The sequence below is a fragment of the Podarcis bocagei genome (genome assembly GCF_964188305.1).
Source record: "Podarcis bocagei genome assembly, chromosome: 2".
Classification (NCBI taxonomy): Eukaryota; Metazoa; Chordata; class Lepidosauria; order Squamata; family Lacertidae; genus Podarcis; species Podarcis bocagei.
In genome coordinates this window covers 97,695,840-97,717,617 of record NC_138126.1, presented here as the reverse complement: position 1 = coordinate 97,717,617, position 21,778 = coordinate 97,695,840, and the positions used below count along the sequence as shown (strand labels likewise).

The 21,778-nt window shown below is 46.7% G+C and overlaps 1 protein-coding gene across 1 annotated transcript; it reads right to left on the bottom strand.

Annotated features, from left to right (window-relative positions):
- Nucleotides 1-1,964: 1,964 nt before the first annotated feature.
- TRIM47 (tripartite motif containing 47) lies at nt 1,965-20,975 on the bottom strand. Its single transcript, XM_081185334.1, has 6 exons — nt 20,094-20,975; nt 11,173-11,268; nt 10,083-10,313; nt 8,028-8,223; nt 5,871-5,945; nt 1,965-4,322 (listed from the first exon to the last, which is right to left on the bottom strand). Exons 1-6 carry the CDS (start codon nt 20,838-20,840, stop codon nt 3,697-3,699), a joined length of 1,971 nt encoding a protein of 656 aa, XP_081041460.1. The 5' UTR covers nt 20,841-20,975; the 3' UTR covers nt 1,965-3,696.
- Between the last annotated feature and the right edge of the window lie 803 nt (nt 20,976-21,778).

The window sequence follows — 21,778 nt, the reverse complement described above, 5'->3', positions numbered from 1 at the left end:
ACACACACTCTGTGAGGTGAGTGAGGCTGAGAGACTTCAAAGAAGTGTGACTTGCCCAAGGTCACCCAGCAGCTGCATGTGGAGGAGCGGGGAATCGAACCCGGTTCACCAGATTACGAGTCCACTGCTCTTAACCACTACACCACACTGGCTCTAGGGGTGGGCAGGGCCCAAGGCAAAAGTAAGTGGAGACAGGGGCAAAAGTGGGCAGAGCAATGGATGTGACTCGTACAATAGGTTACATTCCACCCATACAAAAGCCAGAGGTTTCTGTGTGCATGATTCACCTAACAAATCCTTGCACAATGGAGCTTCCTTCCTCTCCTCCGTTGGCACCCTGCAAAATTGGTTCTGGGGATGATTGGGAAAACCCCCAGAACAGCACACATAGAGGAGGGAAGATTGTGCCATCTGGCAAGCTGATGTGCTTGTGCAGGTAGAACATTCAACATTGGTCAATGTTGAGTTCCACCCTGTATCTCCACCACACATGCACACCTCTCCATTCAGGCAAACAAGCAGCATTATAATAATTCAATGACATGTTTTAGCTAGGCAATAGCAGTTGAAGGTATGGAGAAGGACCATTGAGCAACATGGTCTGGAGAAAGTCCTGAGGGCCACACAAAGAGATGTGAAGGGCCACGCCCAGTCCCTGAGCCTGAGGTCCCCCACCCTTGTTACACAACAATATATACATGTTATTGGCCAAGTGCTGATTATTTCCCTATTTTCACCATTTTTCTTTCGTACTGTATGTTGGACAAATTTGCCCCAGGGATGTTCCCCAGAGGGAGTCAATTGCTCTATCTTTGATACTAAGCTATCATTTTCAACTGTTTGCCACCTTCAGCACTTAGGCAGAAAGTGGGTGGGCAAAATGAAGTAAATAAAGTTAAATCCATACTCCCCAAACTACTTTGCCCTCCCCACAACCACAAATACAACCCCTTAACCTGGGCCAGACATGCATCTCCTTTACAGCAGAATCCTTTATGTGTCTGCTTAAAAGTTCAATGGGACTTACTTGCTGGGATCATACATATTGGACTGTAGCCGTAGCACCCTATAACCTAATAAAGACTTAACTATTACAAAATCATAAATTTAAAATAGGACACTCAAACCAGATATGGTATATTCTGCTTTTTTAATTGTGTTTACGCCATCTCTACTGCATTTTTATTTGCTTGTTTTTTTCTTATCACTTTAATTGACCTTGTTATTGTTTTTTAATACTTATCTTTAATGCATTGTCACGTAAAAAAACCAGGATATAACCCGCCCAGAGTCATAGGAAGGTCACGGGAGGTCATTACTTTCAGCGACCGTTTGTGTTAAGCTCACTGCCTTACAACTTGATCCTAAAACTTGCTTTGTGGCATTATCAACAGCTACACCATCAGCACTGTAGCTATGGGAAGTTGTTTGGCTATTGCAGTGAGATTATTCCAGTATCACAGGCAGCAGTCAAAACAAATGAGATACTGGAGCGTGAAGATTTTTACTGCAAAACAATCATATTGCAGAGGCTGTATCCATTCCCATTTTTCATGGAAGGTGGAATCTATATAATGTGGATAATGAGGATTACTCTGGTTGGGTTACGTCCCAGCTAAGCTTGACTTTAGTGGAAATTTTGTAGTGCCACATGTTACAGTAATCACGAGTCTCTTACTATGATATTTTGTGGTAGAACTTTAAAACTGCAAGGCATTTTTACGAAATTAATCCAGATTATTTTCTTCAAAGAGGCTGTACATGCTGCATGAGTCAAATAAATAAAGCCCTCATTTTATTAAAAATAAATGCAGACACATGGGTGTGCAAACTTTATGGAGTATAGTTGGCTGCTGCTATCCACAAAAATGTTATTATTTGCCCATAGTAAACTGGTATTGATTGAAAACATTGCAGAAAGTAAGCTCATTCATTTCAGGTTAGCAAAGAAAGACAAACCAGGATTATGTTTGCATATTCTTTAATGGCAACTAGATTCTTTTAAACTTTTTTCCTTATTATTTCCTCACACATGTTAGATTATACAACTGTGTATTAATAATAATAATAAAACAAAGCAGAAAGGTTACCACCACCCAAAAATTGGGGTGAAAAACAAACAGCAGCACAGTATTACCTAAGGAAGCAAATATACTGGCTTTATTATTTTGCTCATGGAGGAACAATTAATACAGCCAATTTTGGTTCAGTGTGAAATTTCCTATTGTTCCAGTTTATCCCCAAAGTGTTTTTAAGAATACAGTAAGAATACAGAAATCACAACATGATCATTGTGGTATTCTTTCAATAACAAATTCCAATGGCAACAGGTGAAATTATAAGGGCTGCATTTATAGGCATATCTACCAGGAAGTAGAGACTTGCTCAACTCAAGTCAGACTAACATATTTAGTATCTGGCTGAAAGATGAAAACGCCAAAACATATTTTTAATAATGCTGACCAATGATGGTGTGTGTGTGTGTGTGTGTGTGTTGCTATTGTGAGCAATTGCGCTGTAGTTATTTCCATTAGGGGAAGTAGAAAATAACTTTGGTGACCTCACCATTTCTTACTGGTAGGCAGGAAGAACTGCATGAGCCCAGACAGCAGGGATAAGTGAACTCATACAATTAACCATCATGTTTCACCAAATTCATAATATTTTTCACCCCGTGTTTAGTATGTTGCCATTTATTTTGTAAAAGATCCACCCTTGGCAGATAGGCAACAAACTGAATAACTGGAAGAAAACTCTTGCAGAAAATAACCATAATGCTGAGACCACAGGGCTAATAAAACACACAAGCATTTCAGCAATTCAGTTATTGTCAGGGAATCCATGAGGTAAATAATAATAATCTTCAAATGGTAAAAATCAGTTCTGTCTCTGAACTAGCTAAGTTTTATTTTTCCATCCTTCCCAATTTATATGAAGAACTGTAATTATCTACTAAAATCAAGATATCCTAGAAACAGAAGAAAAGTAGGTCGCCTGTTTCAACTTAACCACCAGCTCCCATCTTAAAGAACAGCAGTTTAAATCAGAAGTTAAGATTTGGCTCAGTGCCCACAGAAAAAATTGTAACTCCTCACAAACTGGGCCAGAGGTGGGGAGCCTATGGCTCTCCAGCTGTTAAGGGACTCCAAATCCCAGCAACCCCTGTCAGTCTGGCCAATAGTTAGGGGTAATGGGACTTGTAGTCCAGCAACATTCCAGGTTCTTGACTCCTGTCTTAAAGTAACACTGATATTTTCCCCGCCGCTGCCACCACCCCGGCTAAGAGAGCAGGAAGAAACCCTAGAATTGATGAGTACAGAATCAGGAAACTGTGTGTGTGTGTGTGTGTGGTAAATATATTGGATTAATACAGAAAATGAAAGTTCAGACTAGAATCAATCCTCTCCAAATCCCCAAACAGCAGGTGAAAGGTAACAAGCTTGGTCTTTGAGTTTAAGCCCAGTGTGAACAAACTATAACTATGACTAAAAATCCAAGAGGTGGCAAGAGAGAGAAAAGACCAACATGGAAATGGCCCATTATCTTTAAAGGCACCAGTCAAAAGGTAGCAGGGACAGACATATGGGTGAAGAGCCTAGTAACCCTGTATCATGGAAGTGACATGCTGTTCTAGGAAAGATCCTGTTTTAAATCTCTTTACCAGTTCCTTTCTTGCTCTACTGCACATGGAACGAGTTACCGTCGCTTCAGCACCGAAACACAATCTTTCTTGAGAGGCCCAAGCTGCATGTGGGCATCAACACTTTCAAGGAAGAAGGCCGGCTTGAGGTTGTGCGTAAACAGCGCCGGAAACTGGTGGTTGATCTTATTCTGGAAGGGGTCAAAATGGCCCTTCTTGAAGCGAGCCACTTTGAACTGCTGCAGGCACGTCATCTTGGAATCCTTGACTCCATAGAAGGTCAGCACCTTCTCAGAGTACTCCAAGTACACCCCAATCGTATGGAAGAAAGGCTGCTGTATCACGCAGTCAAAGCCGCCGAACCAGGCCACGTAGTTCTGCCCGTTCCACTGCAGGCAGCAGGAGTTCTCATTCCTGCCCAGGCGGCCCCTGTCATAGGACTCCTGCGGGTTGTAATCTTCCGTGATGACGCCAATGCTCACCCAGCCGTCAATGATCTCCACTTCCCAGTAGTAGTTGCCTCGGTTCATTAAGTTCTCGCCCAGCACCTGCTCACAGTTGACAAACCTGGTCGAGCTCTCGGGGTAGGCGATAGGGTTCAGCACCCGCTTGGCTCCCTTGGTCCCAAACAGCTGGAGGAATTTGTCGGCAGTGTCGCTGTCCAAGTCGATGATGAAGGCAACTGTGCAGGGTGGGGGCGGGAGAAGGCGAGAAGAAGGCAGGGCAAGGAAGTCACACCGTATTAGTTATCTTGTCTTCTTGGACAACAAAACTGAAACATACCATCACTGAGGTTGGTGCCCCTCAGGAATCATTCAGTCTCCTGAACTTATGAAACCTTGGCTTAGGAGTCTAACTTCCCCCTTCCTCTCTCTGCATCCCACCCCCCAAAATATGCTCCAAAGGGCATATGGTAGGGGGCTGCAGGGGAAAGGAGAAAAGGACAGTGGCAAAACAAGAACGGGCCTTCTCTGCAGTGGCTCCCCATCTGTAGAATGCTCTCCCCAGGGAAGTTTGCCTGGTGCCTTCATTATACACCTTTAGGTGCCAGGCAAAAAGGTTCCTTTTTAACCAGGCCTTTGATTGATCTGCTCTTTTAAAATGTGGCTCTTTTGGGGGGGGGTGCGCTTGATTTCTTGTTGTTATTTTGATTATATATATTGTGGTTTTTATGTTGATCTTTTCTGTGAACCACCCTGAGACCTCCAGGTATAGGTTGGTATATAAACAACAACAACAACAACAACATAATTGCATTGCACAAGCAGAAAGCTGTTGCATAAGTGGAACAGCAGTGTTGGATGCAACCACGTGTTCTAAAAACTCAATTGCTGCAACCAACATATATTCTGCAAAAATTGTTGGATTTTTCCTAACTATATTTAAATTTGTGCATACCACTTGTGTGTCTGCAGTTTAGCCCTATGGCAAACTTTAGCTGGATTGGTTGTTGTTGTTGTTTTTTAAAAAATAAAAATATTTACCCGCACCTTATGTGTGTGTGTTTTGGGAAGGTGAAATATGGAAAGCAGGTGGTAAGATGGGGGTATGTAGAGTAATAGTCATTAAGAAGCAGAGAGTGGCAGAGCTATGGAATCAAGGAGCAAAGATGTACCACACTCTGATTTCAGAGACCCCTTCTGTTTTCTATATTTTCAAGGTTTCTGGTTTCTTCCTCCATATAAATGCATTTTAAATACTGATAGTTCAGTTCCCCAGATTTACTTAAAAAAATAAAAATAAAATCCAGTTTCTAGTCCTTATGATATATATTTAACATAAATCTCTTTTTTATGCCACAGCCTTATTTTTTTACTTTCATGCAGTCATAGAACTGAATATATGTTTTCCATCTCCTCCAATATGTGCCTCTTTATGACAGGAAAAGGGGGTGGTGTAGCTTTACAGGCATCATAGAATCATGCAGCTGAAAGGGACCACAAGGGTCATCTAGTCCAACCCCCTGAAATCCAATCTTTTGCCCATGTGCTTAAGACTCCATATTTTCAGCTAAACCTAGCTAGGCCAGTAAAGACCAGTAACTGAGACACTGAACGTTTTCTAAAAACAACACTCAAGCGTTTTGTTTTCACTGGACTGCACTCATAATTAACTTTGAGTGGGCTGACATTTCTGCTGTCTGCAACACGTCTGCCGTCTGCCAAAAGTTACGCCATCAGCAAAGAAACAAAAGCCAAGGGAGACAAAACATACAATAAAATGGTCTTACATTTGAGAAAATAATCTCGGGACTCCAAACAGGCGGGGTTGCTGCTTTTTTCTGGAATTGGGGGCTCAATGGTCACTGTGAGAAGAGGAAATTGCCAAAAATTTACCTCAACGACAAAGACAGCAAAAAAGGAAAAGAAAAAAACCAACCCATCACACAAGGAAAAGAGGCTTGTTCATTAGAAAGTACCTTGGCTGATCAGATGCAGGTGTACTATTCCATACAACCACCTTGAACCTTAAATTCATTTGTCATTGACAGGCCTGCTGTGATTAGATTCTTAAACCTATTAATCAGAAGAGGGAAATCCCACAGGATGTTATCCCAGGATCCAAGATCCTAACATGTCCTTGTGCTACTACAAAGCCAGCCAGCAGAGGGATCTGCTCATAACTGTGTTGTGGTCCTGTGCTCATCCAAAAAACACACATTTTACAGAGTTGCTGGACCCCAACAACATTTTCTTCTGGGTCTGCAAACCCTGATTCCCTCTCTACTCTCCTTCCTTCAGCCTCCCCATCACCACATAGGGCTCTGTGTGGTGGTGCCCAGTTATCATAGAGTTGGAAAGGATCCAAGGGTCATCTAGTCCAACCCCCTGCAATGCAGGAATCTCAGCTAGAGCATCCATGGCAGATGGCTACCCAACCTCTGCTTAAAAACCTCCAAGGAAGGAGAGTCCACAACTTCCAGAGGGAGACTGTTCCACTGTTCTCATGGATGTCTTGTTTGTGCCTCTGGCTGGGTCTTGTGGAGATAGTGGCAGCACGCTGTGACCTGGTAGCAGTTCATGCAAACTCCCTGGTAAGTATCCAGGAAGTACTCCTCCCTGAAACATGGGGCATGTATGGGAGAGGGAGGGGAAGCCCTGAACAGAACAGAGCCGATGCTAGGCTAGTAGTCACACATTGCAATACTTTCTTTAGGGAGCAGTTGAACTTGAGGACGAAGCCAGCAAGATCCACTCCAATTCTGGCAGGAGAGTAAGCTTCAAGTATATATCTCCCCTGTGTTCTGAAAGACAAGGCTCTGTTTCAAGGAAAAGCCACTTTGGACATCTTCCCCAAACCACTGCTGGCCACACCCGGTGATGTCTGTTTGTTGCCTTCTGATTTATTTGAGTCCTTATGGAAACCTCATAAAAAAAACACAACCCCAAGCGGGAGGCACAGGGCGCAGAAACCCGACACCAATTTAAGAGAGTCTTGTTATTATGCAATTTCAAAACAGCTGCACCACTTGCAGTGCTTTGACATGGAGGATGTAGCTTGAAACATCTTCTCCCTTTGAGGCTGGCATTCATTTAGGCAGGTACAAATGCCAACATCAAGAGGAGACTTGGAGATGTCAAACAGAGATGGGGAACCTGTGGCCCTCCAAACGACGCTGCACTCCAGCCCCCATCGGTTCCAACCACCATGGCCAACGGCCAGAGATAATGGCGATAAAAGTCCAACAACATCTGGAGAGCGGCAGGTTCCCACTTCCATGATGTAAATGGTGCCTAGTGGGTTCTAATGCCCCAAAGTGTTTACTGCATGTTAAAGGTAGCAAAAGTCTACAAGCAAAATTCAACATGTGAATGGAAGCTGATGCAAGTGTCCTGAATTTGCATAAGGCTGGGTACCCCAGCTGCATTTCAAGCTTTGAGAACAGACTGGGAAAAGGAGCGTCTACACCCCCATCGTTCTGCCCGGACACTGAGGTCCAGCGCCGAGGGCCTTCTGGTGGTTCCCTCACTGTGAGAAGTGAGGTTACAGGGAACCAGGCAGAGGGCCTTCTCGGTAGTGGCACCCACCCTGTGGAACACCTTCCCACCAGATGTCAAAGAGAACAACAACTACCAGACTTTTAGAAGACATCTAAAGGCAGCCCTGTTTAGGGAAGCTTTAAATGTTTGATGCAAAGGAAGCAATGTGCGTTCTTGTTGCTGATACTTCCAAGCCCAGTCCCTGTTCACAGAGACTTCCAGAGCTCCTAGATACTTAAGAGCTACAGGGAAGCAGTGGATTCTTAGCACTTGCCAGGCACCAATAATCTCTGCAGAAACCGCATGGTAGCTATCAGAGTCAGCAAAGAATTCCGTAATCAAAACGCTGCAGAATGCATAGCGCTCTACATGGAATGCAAGGACAGGATATTCCGTCTGCTACAGACCTTCTGGCATGCCATAAAGAATGGGCCCTTCGTCTCCGTTTCCTGAGAGCTGGTCCCACTGGTTCTTGCAAATGTTCACTAGCATTTCCTTCACAGCGAGCACGGCCTGGCTGGATTTGATGAAGCTCAGCTCTTTGGGGAAGCTTGCCCATGAGAAGTTTTTCTCTTCGGTGGCTATTTTCAGTGCTTGGAACTCCTGGGCCAAAAAAAAAGAAAGGAAAGGGGGTGATATACAGCAATTGACTGATGGGAGGACTCATTCCACAGAGCCACCTCTTTCCCGAGTACCAGAGAGCCTATGGCTGCTGTTCGTGACATGGAAACAAACATACCAGAGGGAGGGAGGGAGGGAGGGAGGGAGGGAGGGGGACAGAGAGAAAGAGCAGCTACACTGGCAGGAGATGTTGGCATGCTGCTCTGTTCCAAATGTGGATCCAGGAACATAGAGCTCAGCAGAGCCTCCTCCCTATAAGGCCCGTTTACCCAGGGCCCCTACACAGCGGATGAGGGCACATTTCCCAGCAGAGATCCAGATAGGACTGAGCACTTGAGATTGCATACTAGCCTTCTTTAACCTGGTGCGCACCAGACGTTGCTGGACTACCGCTCCCATCAGCCCCAGCAAGGAGGGAGCTAATGGTCATGGATGATGTGAGTTATTGTCCAACAACATCTGAAAGGCATCAGATTGGGGAAGGCTATTGTAAATGAATGAAGGGCCTACAAATTGCGGGGCCTGGTAAAAGAGACAAATGCCCATTGTGTCCTACCTGTTTAGGGAAGCTTTTAATGTTTGATGAATTACTTTATTTTAATATTTGGTTGGAAGCCACCCAATGTGGCTGGGGAGGCCCAGCCAGATGGGTGGGGTATAAATAATAAATTCTTCTTCTTCTTCTACCTTCCTGCCCCTGTAGCGTATAAGCATGCCCACCTTCCAATACAAAAACCACCGGTCTGGAGCCAGAAAAAGCAGCAGCGTCTGCCCATAAAAAAATTATGGACAAGCTGAATCAGACTCTCCACTTGCGGCTCGCTAGAGAGGACAGCACGTCTCCACAAATCCTCCCCTTTTCTACTGTTTCCAGAGAGGGGAACTCCATACATTGAAAGCACATTACTTTCTGTAAAATAATCCTGGTCCAACTGCACCCCCTACCAATTCAAAGTGCTGGTTCTGACCTATAAAGCATTAAACGGCTCAGGACCGCAGTACCTCAAGGACCGCCTCTTTCCATATGAACCTACCCACACCCTGAGATAATCTTCTGAGGCCCTCCTTCGTGTGCCTCCTCCTCTGGAGGTCCGGAGGATGGCAACACGAGAACGGGCCTTCTCTGCAGTGGCTCCCTGTCGGTGGAATGCTCTCCTCAGGGAAGTTCACCTGGCGCCTTCACTATACACCTTTAGGTGCCAGGCAAAACGTTCCTTTTTAACCAGGCCTTCGGTTGATCCAATTTACATCCTATGCGCCTTTAAAAGGTGGGTTTTTTGGTGGGTAGGTTATTGGGTTGTTGTTTTTATTTTGATTACTGTGGTACCTCGGGCTTAGAACTTAATTCATTCTGGAGGTCCATTCTTAACCTGAAACTGTTCTTAACCTGAGGTACCACTTTAGCTAATGGGGCCTCCCGCTGCCGCCGCACAATTTCTGTTCTCATCCTGAAGCAAAGTTCTTAACCTGAGGTACTATTTCTGGGTTAGCGGAGTCTGTAACCTGAAGCGTCTGTAACCTGAAGCGTCTGTAACCCGAGGTACCACTGTATATATTTTGTGGTTTTGTGTATCTGGTTTTGTTCTGTGAGATGTCCGGGTATAGGGCGGTATATAAATTTCAAGAAATAAGAAGAAATAAAATTGTAGTTTGTTCAGGGCATTGGGAACTGTAGTTCTGTGAGAGGAAACTACAGTTCCCAGGATTCATTTGTGGAAAGTCATGTGCTTCCGATGTATGTTAGATGTGCTTTCAATGTATGGTGTGGATCTGCCCAGAGGCAAGGAATGAAGCACTTTTAGGGGTGACTCTCTACTGGAATAACACTCAGGGGCACAGACCTGCAGGAAAGAGATGGTGTCTGTGCTGGGAACCTTCTCCAGATTCCGCTTGTGTTCAGTCAGTGTGTCACGCCTCTCTTCCTTCTGCCGCAGCTCCTCCGCTGCCCCAGTCAGCATTGCTCTTTCCCCATCTTCGATGAAGCCAAGGACTTCCTTCTGAAAGGCTGCAAGGACCCTGGCCGTCTCGGCAAAGAGTTTGCTGACCTTTTCCTTCTCTTTCTGAGCAGTGCCCTAAACACAACAGAGAAAGCTTTATACCAATTATCATTCATGTAGATTACATATATTTCCTCCACCACCACCCCAAAAAACATGCACACATCCAGATCCTCCTTTTAAAGTTGGCCAGGTGGGGGAGGGCAGAAGCAATCAAATCTTCTTCAAGATCTGATTGTTTAAAAAGACCCACTTTAAGCCAGACTAGGCATGATGCTTGAACTCAACATTAGGAAACAGTCTGGATTATTCCATTTTAAAGCCCTCCAGTTTTTGTCAGGACCACAACGTGTAAAGAGACAAACTTTAGGAAAAAGGTTCCCATTGCTGCCTAATTCACTAAGCCACCATATGCTTTTCTGTCTTTTATCTGAGTGCCAGAAATTAGGGTATCTATGCAAGTGGAAATGTAGCATGTCATGGAAATGGCTACCTTGGACATGCTACTTTCTTATAGGCATGGAGTTTCCCCCAGTCTGAGGGAAAGTTGAAAAATGTGATCCTCCACCTGCAGTTTGAAGTGGTACAGTCTAGGAAAAGCACCATGTGATCCAGTTCTCAGGAAACTTGTATATTTGTGCAACATGAGTGCATACATGCAAGAGGATTTTTGTTCTTTGCTTACGTGTTATCTTTAATTAAACCTCCCAACACTGTGGCAGAATTGGATCAGAATCAGTGAATGAACCACCTCTTGATACCCAGGCCGAGAGACAGTCCAAACCCCTGACCCCCTTGGCACCAGGAGACAATGACATAGAAATATATGAAAAGAACAGGGCAGTGTGTGTGTGTGTGTGTGTGTGTGTGTGTGTGTGTGTGTGATCAACATCCAGTTTTTCTTCTGGGATGAAATAGACTGAAGCCATCTTACTTTGATGAGGTCCACAGTCCTCCTTGTCTGCGCAATAGTGACTCCAAGTTCATCCAACTGATTCTCGACGCTGTTCAGGATTTTGGGTCTTTGGGCCTTTTGAAGAAAGGGAATATCAGAATGTCACCTCACATTGACAGAAAATAGTACATTTCTCTTCCAGTCCTCATGGCTGTAGAGAAATATTCACCGTTAAATCTATTTCTGAAAAGCAAGAATGGGGAACTGTAGCCCTCCAGATTTTGTTGGACTCCCAATTCCCGTAAGTCCTGGCCAAGCTAGCTGTGGCTGATGAAAGTTGGGAGTCCAGCAACATTTGGAGAGCCACCACCACTCTAAAGATTAAAAAAAAAAAAAAGTTCTTTGAAGGTGGTAGTGATGAGACTTCCCTTTGCACTGTGCCGGATTGCTCTTGCTCCCCAAAACCCTTATATTCCCTCCTATCCATTCATTCTGCATAACGTATTGCCCTTATTGTCTCTCCTGCCTATTATATATTTGTTCTTGACAAAGGCTCCGCTAGCCCATAAATCTAAGCCACGGTTTGTTCAACAAACCATGAGTTAACCAGGATGATTAAACACACCACCGCTTATTTCTCCAACATTTCTCCTTTAAAGCCCTACATGGCCTCGGCCTTGTATACCTGAAGGAGCATCTCCACCCCCATCATTCAGCCCAGACACTGAGGTCCAGCACCGAGGGCCTTCTGGTGATTACCTCACTGCGAGAAGTGAGGTTACAGGGAACCAGGCAGAGGGCGTTCTCGGTAGTGGCACCCGCCCTGTGGAATGCCCTCCCATCAGATGTCAAGGAGAGGATGATGATGATTAGTTTTGTTTTCCAGCTCTTCTTTTCTCATGCCTTTGTAACCTGGTAAACATCCAGGGTGGAGTAACCAAACAAGCCATGATTGAAGAAGGGTGCTGGGTTCACATACTACACACCAAGCCATAGCCAAACCAGTGCTTTTGTGTGTGTGTGATAGTACTCACAGGTACTGAATACTGTTACATATTTTTTGTGGCTCATGGCAGCCATTTTGTGCTGGCACCAATGGCACTTTTATCAAGATATGAGTACCAGCACCTTGTTTTTTATTAAAAAAAAACACTGAGTAAAACAAAGGTTCATATGTCAACAATAAAACACAGTTTGTTGTCAGTGAACAAATAACAGTTAAATGGCTAGGCAGGTCTCTCACACAATGCTAATAATGTTTTTGATTAAACCATGGCTTAGTGTTATGTGTGAATGAGGCCAAAGTAATCTAAACTGAAACAAACCATTCCCCTGATGATCTATCAAATGTTGACCCCGAACATGAGTTGGTTTGTGTTTGGAAACGTTATTGTAATATATTATGTGCGTGTGTCTGGTTTTTGTTTTTGCAAAAGCAACAGTCTTTTGTCTACTTTTAAAGACCTGTAAAGGAAGCGGTCTTCCCAACTGTCTGACATTTGAATTTTGACTGGAAACGTGCCCAATTCTGGAAAGCTAAAAAGAGCAAAGTGCTACTGTCATGTGGCTCCAAACTCCATTTAAACAATGTGCTGGAGTGAGATAAAGACCAGACTGAGAGGGTTGCAATGAAAGGAACAATCGTAGCTCTATCAGAGAAAGCAAGAGCCACAGCCCAAATTGCATCAACACCCTCACCCGGACCAGAAAGCAAGGAAATTAAAGTGCCAGGGAGAGGGCTTATCTGGTGAAGCCATAATAACCCATTGATCTCTTTAAGCAGACCCAGGGAGAGGGAAGGAAAGGGATTTAACTGAGATGTAGCCAAGATGATTTAACAAAAAAATGGCATTATTTTTTCCGGTCATAAAATCTGCTTCTTTTCCAAAAGCAGGGAATACTTGTTCCTTAGTCGTATGTGCTATTTTATATAAACATACAGAACATAAAATTGCTAGCATTAAACGGAGCTAGCATCAATAGCCACAATCAATTTGATTTGACCCTGGACAATAAGGTAAAAATTCATTTTCTTTTGGGGCATACTCAGCACCAATCTGTGTACTAATTAGGGTGCTGCTAAAGGACCAGGGTTCGAATCCCCTCTCAGCCCCTAAACTAACTGCCTAACCTACTTTTCTCACAAAGATAAAACAGAGGCGGGGGCGGGAAGAACAAGATACCCTTCCTCGAGGTGGAATATAAATGCAGCAATAAGAATGATTAAGTGCGTTCTGACTAACATACATGTGCATGTGCTCACACATGCAAGGAATTATTTTTTTTCAGGTGTGCCGCCATGAAAATAAATAAAACTTGCTTAAGCCATCCGAGGCATGGCAAACCTTGACAACAAGCCAAACCCTATCTATTTTTGCCACACAGGAAAGTCTCTGCCTCTTCCCTTCTACCAGGAGAGATAACATTTTATTCCGGGTGAAGGGGGAGGTAATTAACAGACGGGTTCCCTTCTGTTCATCAGCTACAGACTTGCTCTGGCTCCATAACAGAACTGGGGTCAATTTATGGTTGTCTGGCAGCAGGAGAGAACTTCACTGCCTGGAATTCTGACTTCATACCAGCTCCAGACAATTGGTCCTTCAAGCCTAGTAGTGGCTATCCTGATTGGCAGCCGTTCTCTGGGATCTTGTGCCAAAGTTTTTCCTGGCCCTGCTACCCGGGAATGCCTTTCAGCTGGAAATACTGCCGAAGACTGAACCAGAGACCTTTTGTACGCAAAGAGGGTGCTCCCGCCACTGAACTATGGGACTGTCCAGTGGAGGCTAGTCCATTAGGGGAAAGGAGAACTGCCCACCACCCTCAGCCTGCTCTCTGCCAGGCCCACCTGCCTGCATCCTTCTTACTTACAGCCAGTTCAGGGGGCAACACGACTTGCCAGCTTCCTCCTCTCACAGTGGTCTCACAGTGTTGCCCTTGTCCACCTCAGCAGGGAAGAGGATGGGGACAAATCTAGACTTAGTTGGCTCTGCCAATCATTGGCTCTATCTACTGCTGGGCTCCCAATTGGTCCCAGCTGCCACTAGGACCATTTCAAAAATGTTTTGCTCCAAGTTTATAGGCAATATATCAGATGGCCTTTTCAACCCCTTCAATAAACTCTGTCCTGATTAACTTGATTCCTCCATTGTTACCATGCTATGAGGCTCCTTCCCATGACGTGATATATGCTTTAGAGACTGTCCCTATACAGTGGTACCTCGGGTTATAGATGCCTCAGGTTACAGACTCTGCTAACCCAGAAATAGCACCTCGGGTTAAGAACTTTGCTTCAGGATGAGAACAGAAATCGTGTGGTGGCGATAGCAGGAGGCCCCATTAGCTAAAGTGGTACCTCAGGTTAAGAACAGTTTCAGGTTAAGAACAGACCTCCAGAATGAATTAAGTTCTTAACCTGAGATACCACTGTACACTCCACTTCTGTGCCTCTACGACAGCAATGTGGAAGTGGTGCTCCTCCAGCTGCTGTGAGATTCCAACTCCCACCAACCCCTAGCCAGCATGCCCAGTGGTCAGGGATGATGGGAGCTGTAGTACAATGAACAGCCACTGCTTCCCCATCCATGTTCTAAAAGTGAACACCTGGTGCCCATTTAGGGAGTTTGCACCTATACTTTGAAAGCCACAGCTGTCCTGCCTGTGGCTGCTGTAACTTCAATCCCTTTTGTGGAGCTTATGCTACATGCCAGAGGTACTGGAACAGACTACAGTATCAGAGTCCTTCCCACACTAATGAACAGAAAGCAACATTCTCCAAGAAGGCCTTTTCGGGTGTGATCATAGCATCAGTTCTGGTACATTACATGGCATTACACCCAGAGGGCTACATCTCCCCTCTGGGCGACCTTTCAGGGGTCACATGCTGATGGTAAGCCTTGTCAGATGCCAAAGTAGGAAGAGCAATAAATATGAATTTTAGCTTTGTGCGCCTCTTTCTCTTCTGCTCCTCAATCAAGGCAAGCAAGAGGCATTATCAGAGTTCAAGGACCCATTCCAGCCAGGCAGAACAGGGAGGGGCTGTGGCTTGAAGAGAGTCCTGAGGGCCAGACAAAGAGGTTTGAGGGGCCCCATTCAACCTCCAGGCCTGAGGCTCCCAACAGCTGGCTTAAAGCATGCTAACAACAGCCAGTGCTTTGTCTAACTTTTTATGTACTCCCTTCAGAGATCAGGAAGACATAGACCTCCAAATGCTACTGGACTACAACTCTCATCATTTCTGGCTGTGGCTGGTGGGAGTCCAAGAACATGAGGGGTACAAGGTTCCCCATCTCCGGCTTAATGTAATGGGTCGCAAGAGTAGTGTGAACCCTGAGGAAAATATTTTCCTGGGCATCCTGGGGTATGAGTAAAGGTAAAGGGACCCCTGACCATTAGGTCCAGTTGCAGACGACTCTGGGGTTGTGGCGCTCATCTTGCTTTATTGGCCAAGGGAGCCAGTGTACAGCCAGTATGGCCAGCATGACTAAGCCGCTTCTGGCGAACCAGAGCAGCGCACGGAAACGCCATTTGCCTTCCCGCCGGAGTGGTACCTTTGACGTGCTTTCGAACTGCTAGGTTGGCAGGAGCAGGGCCCAAGCAACAGGAGCTCACCCTATCGCGGGGATTCAAACAGCCAACCTTCCAATTGGCAAGCCCTAGGCTCTGTGGTTTAACCCACAGCGCCACCCACATTCCTCGGGGTACGAGTAGTGATATTAAATTCTTGAGAATAATCTTTTGGAGAATATTCTCGAGAATATTTTCTGGATAATATTCTCCCCTCACTTCACTAGGTACGGGACATCTCAATCGGCCTTGTGACTAGAGAAAAAATGGCGTTGCGATGCAATGGGAACTTGCCTGCTCTGTGTGGTCCCTTGAGGATTCCCATTTGCGGAAGTGTCCTCCGCCCTTAAATGCTCCACTTAAGAATAATAACCTTGAAACGAAGTTGTTTTAGGGAGTTGCAAAGTACTCCTTACAGCAAACCTTTCCAAGTTTAGCCATCTCTCCCAAAGAGAACACAGAGATGGGGTTTCCCAACTAACCCGGTGCTTTAGGATGAGCTAAACCGAAACTGACAGCTCAATTAAAAACTAGCAAGTGAAAATCTAGGAGATGAGTCAGCGTCAACTGGGAAGGGGAGCGATGGAAAAAATGCCCCGTCTCAACGCAACACAAAGGGCTAACGGAGCAAGGAGCGGAACCTGGGAGACGAGCCAAGTGAAATAAAGAAGCCGGTCTGAGCCACTGTGGGAAAGAGAGGCAAGAGGAAGAAATGAGTCCCTGGTGCAACTGCACAGCAGCCAAAGGCTGTCAGTACAGAAACTGGTTGGGCCCAGTTAACAGGCACACAGAATTAATCACACCCTCCTCCCACGCAACTTTTGTTTTAGCCTCCTCCCCAAACCCAAAAGCAACAAATTGTTTGCATGTGTGTAATCTGGCAGGCCAGGCTGAAGTTCAGCTAAATGTTTGTCTTTGCATTAGGAACATCTCATTGAGGGTTTGGGAAACACAGGCCCCCTACCCCACCCGCTTTCACTGGAAAGCTCTCTAGGCATTGGCTGAGCACAGAACAGCCCCAGAAGCAGAGATGTGGGTGTGTGACTGTACCCCACCCATAAATCAGAAATCCAGACACCTTCTTCCAGACCTCTAGACAACTCTAAGGCTGCGCTCCTAACTACGCCGACTTTGAAGTAAGCCCTACTGAACTCAGTGTGGCTTACTCCCAAATAACTGGGATTAGGACAGCAGCCCAATTAAATAAAAACCTCTATGGTCTAGGAATTTCAGAACATTGCAATTTTAATAGGAAATGTTCTTTCCCGGTCAATTATCTACAATCCCTACCTCACAACCCCTTCTAGATTCTCGGGCTCTAAGCACTTAACCATGACAACAGCCAGCTCCCCAAATCCCTTCCCAATGCTCTCCTCTCTGGGTCCTGGCTGCATGCAGATTTCACCTGTCTTTCTTGGTAGCTCTTGGCAAAGCCCATCCCCACAAGCCCCAAAAGACTGGTTGCAGAATATTGCATAGCTTCAGAGGAGCTGAGTTCACACATGCATGTACCTCACATGATATATCAGCATTTGGGGATTTGCAGCTCCATGGAAAATTACAGAACTCCTGGCTGCACAGTCAGAAGTGCGGCAATGGATGCGACTGTCCTAGATGCTGTCGGATGGTTGCTATGTTGGTTAGTCCCCTTTCCATTATGAATCGGTTTTGAAGCAGGTTAAGAAGCAGGTGCAGCACATCTACATATGCACTCTTACAATGCAATTCTATTTATGCCCGAAGCAAAGTAAGTGCAATTGAATTCAGTGGGACTCCTTCCAGGTAACAATGATGGAGAACCTCAGGCTGGGGGCTCATATGTTGTCCTTTCTATCTGGCCCTATCTCCCCCTCCTGAGACACACACCCCACTGACAGCTTTGCACTCTCCTGAAGTGTTTTTGCCTGGATGGAAGGCAATTCCTCTAACTCAGATTCTGATTTGTGCTTGCCTAGACAAAGAACAGGGGGAATGGTGGCAGCATGCAAAGTTCCCATTTACTGCTATGCTTATTTTGCCTCTGGCCCCGCCCCCCCCAAGGATGCCCAAAAGGCATTGATTGCATCACCTTTGACTGAAAAAGGTTTCCCTTCCTCAATGTGAAGGATTGCAGTCACAAACGCCTTTCCAAACTTTTAAAGTGCAAAGTTTCTGTTGGAAAAATTGACTAGATCAAAAACTGGTCTAGTCAATCAAACCAGTTCATTTATCAGCATGGCTGCAGTTAGGAAGAACAAAGCTAGCTCCGTCACCCTGTAACAGGTTTGGGGAATCTGTGGTCCACCAGATGTTGTTTGACTCCAACTCCCATCGACCACAGTGAGCATGGCCAGTGCTCAGGAATGATGGGAGTTGGAATGACTTCTGGAATGTCACAGGTTCCCCATCCCTGCCCTAAAGCATAGCTCCCCTATCAATCATTATACTGGCAGAGGTGTCCAGCTACCAACTTTGGATCAGGGCTAACATCACAGTATGCTGCACTCCACCCTGTTCATTTGCAGTGTTCTCTGTCTGCACAGCCAACATCTGATCAAGTCATCAGCCTTCCAACTCTGTCTTGACTGCTACAACCTAAAAGCTTCCTGTCCAAGTTGCCATCACTTTGGGATTCACTGCGCAAAAATTTGTTCCAATGCTTCTTGCACTTACAGCCATGCCAGGGGAGACATAATGAAGTCAGAAACCTGAGCTTAAAACATGTCATGTATACCTGAAACCATCCTAAAACACAATGTCCATAGAACATATACTCCAGTTACCCACACCCTCTTCCAGATCAACAACCTAGCCTTACAGATTCCTGAGCAATGCCATTCCAAGGATTCCCCAGATTGGGCTGTGCCACTTCAACCCGGGTCTCCTCCTCCTCCACAAGGATTGCTCCGTTCTCCTGCCAAGCTAGCTCTACAGATAACTTTTCCAGTGCATCTCGCCCTGCTCTTTCCCTTTCTGAACCAATTTCCCAATAAGCCTTAATATTGTTCCATAGGTTGTGCCGTTCCACTCATACGAACATAAGATTATATGGCTGCCCAGAGATGTTCTGCTGCCCATGGCAGAACAGCAACCCTCCCTCTCCTAGAGTCACAAGATAAGTAGTAACCAAGAGCTGGCCACATTATTTTGGTACCTGAGGCAAGAACTCCCACAAGTAGAAATACAATAGCAGCAATAATAACCTCAAATGTAACAATATGTTGACAAAAATCAGCTGCCCAAGGCAGCTGCCCCACTCAGCCTAACGGTAGGGCCAGCTTAGCTGCCTTCTACTGAGTCAGTCTTCTGGTCCATCTGACCCAGTGCTGTCTACTGGCACCAGCTGCTCAGCATCTCAGGGCAGAAGTTGTTCCTCAGCTGAGCTACTTAATATTATTTTCCCTGGAGATGCCATGGGTTAAGCCCCTGCCTACAATGTTTGCACACTTCCACAAAGCTACGCCACCCTGAGAGGCAGTGACTGGTCCAAGCAGGTCACCGAGTGTGCGTCCTGAGTGAGGATCTGAACCCTGGTCTCCCATATCTAACACTCTAACATGTTCTCCCACTCTACTGTTAACCTTTGCAGACGGTTGTGTGTCTTATTTAACTTGCTTCAAATTGTAGTAAGCCAGCCCTTCTGTGTTTGGTGGTGGTGGGGATCTGCTACTCACTCTGTTGAGTTGGACCCTAAACCATTGCCCCTAAGCACTGACAACACTGCTCTGCCTTCCTAACCCCAGAAAGTAACTACACACTGCTTCAAATTCTGAAAGCTTACAGGGAAGGGTTTTTCAACGAGCTCACACTCCTTCAAAGAAAGTAAGTTCCAGGAATGTGTTTCTGAGCAGACACAGACCCTTGTGCCAACTCTTAGGAAATAGGGTGTCTGTTTTTCAGATAACTTGGGGCACCTGACAAACTGCTGTCCCATCCTTCTAGATTCAGGTAGGTAGCTGTGTTGGTCTGACGAAGTCGAAATAAATAAAAAATTGTCCAGGAGTACCTTAGAGACAAACTAAGTTTATTCTGGGTATAAGCTTTCGTGTGCATGCACACTTCTTCAGATACACACTTCTCTAAGGTGCTACTGGACAATTTTTTATTTATGATGTCCCATCCAACAGGGACCTGCCAGCCAGCCACTTTGCAGCGGCCTCAGGCAGCTTCTCCCAACCCGTCCCTAGCGAGGCTCCTAAATTTAACACGTCGAGGAACAGCAGCAGTGGCCCACACGCACCCACCCACCCTCCCCTCTTCCAGTTATTCCCGGGCTGGAGCTGGTGAGCGAAGCTTGCAGGAATCCCCGCGCACTGCAGCCTAGGGTAGGGGAGCGTCCCCGCCTTCCCCGTCCCTGGAGCGAGGCTGCACAAAGGACCCCCTTTGTGCCTGGACGGCCGGACGAGCGTGCTACCCACCTCCACGTGCTCCCGCTCCACCTCCACCGCCACCACTTCATGGCCCCGGTGCTCTTGGGCCCTGCACAGCTGGCAGATGCAGCTCCGGTCCGTCCGGCAGAAGCTCTCCAGGGGCTTGAGGTGCAGCTTGCAGAGGCTTTCCTCGATGTGCCGCAAGGGCGGCACCAGCCGGTGGCCTTGGAAAGCGGGGCTTTTGAGATGAGGCTGCAGGTGCGGCGAGCAGAAGGACGCCAGGCACACCAGGCACGACTGCGCCGCCCGGGCGCGCTCGCCGTCGGTGCAGAAGTCGCACAGCACCTCTTCGGGCGGCGCGTCCTCCGACGGCGCGCAAGAGTCGCCGGGCACGCACGGCTCCGGCGGCTTGTCGGGGGACATGGCTAGCCCCGGGCTGCTCGGGGCGGGTTGCCGGAGCTGCAGCAGCTCGGCCAGGGTGTGGTTCTTCCGGAGCTGGAGGTCGGCCGGGAAAGGCTCCTGGCAGAGCGGGCAGCGGGAGCTACTTGGCGCGCCGCTTCCTGCCGCGACGGTCCCCGGGTGGTGCCTGTGCGCCCCGAGGCAGCTCAGGCAGAAGTTGTGGCCGCAAGGGGTGGTGACCGGGTCCTTGAGGGCGTCGAGGCAGATGGGGCAGCTGAAAGGGCCTTCCTGGAGATGGGAGACTGGGCTGATGGGGCCGGAGCCCGCATCCATGCTGCTCGACTCCACCGAGAAGGAGGCGAAGAGAGCGCGCCTGGGCTGCTCCCTTTCCCACATCCAGGGCGCGGGAGAGCCAACTCCGCCCACCGGGAACGCGTGTCACCGACGGGCAGCTCCGGCCAGCCCCACAGCGGAGATTGCCGAGTCCAGCCTCCCGTTTAAGGGAGCAGCGTGCGCGTTCGCGTTCCTCCTGGAGGCGCGGCCCCTTCGCCGCTCCCACAAAGGTGCGAAGCGGAGGAGGAGGTGAACCCGCCCTTTCATCCAAGCACGCCGAAATCCCACCAAGAAAGGACAGGGGCTTGGCCCCAGTTCTTCCTTCGGCGCGCCGGCAGGGAGTCACATTAATAAAGGCTTTTCTTCTTTTTCTTTTTGTCCTGGTGTGAATGTCAGGAGCAGACGATCGTGTGAATGCTCCTTGTTGCGTATTTGGGGAAGAGCGAGGAACGAAGTTGGATAAGACAAATCTTTCATTAATTAAGTGTCCTCTTAATTAAGATCATGTTCACAAATACAGCGGTGGGGGTGTGGGGTGTGATTATTGCCCTGCAATTTTTAAGTTCGTTTTAATTTCCTCTGGTAATCAGGAATGAATTTCTTGATGGGGGCGGGGAGGCGCTCGGGATTATGAATCTCCCATACAAGTTGAGCCTAGACATGTTTACTCAGAAGTAAGCACTGCAGCTATCATAGGGAATACCTTCCTTTCATATGTGCTTGCTTTCACATGCTTGCTAACTTGGAGACTGAGCAGATTTTCAACGATAAATAGGTGCTGTGACCTAGACAGATACAATTTTGTTTGCCTAGGATAGGGTCAGGGAAAGGGACAGAAACACACATAGATTAGAGAGGGCGCACCAGATTGTTTGGAATGGAATTGGAAGTAAAATGGCTGGTATCAACATTCTCTTATTTAAATCAATAGCATAACTGCTTTTAGGATACAGTGCACAGTTCTGCCCACCGTTCTCCAAAAATTCATTGGCATGAAAAGG

Bases quoted from the DNA above. Each gene is read 5' to 3' on its own strand.
- TRIM47 (XM_081185334.1), bottom strand. From the start codon at position 20,840: ATGTGGGAAAGGGAGCAGCCCAGGCGCGCTCTCTTCGCCTCCTTCTCG. The intron at 11,269-20,093 runs GTGGGTAGCACG...TTTCTTCAAAAG, and splicing joins TGGAGCGGGAGCACGTGGAG to GCCCAAAGACCCAAAATCCT. The intron at 4,323-5,870 runs GTAAGACCATTT...CACCCTGCACAG, and splicing joins CCGAGATTATTTTCTCAAAT to TTGCCTTCATCATCGACTTG.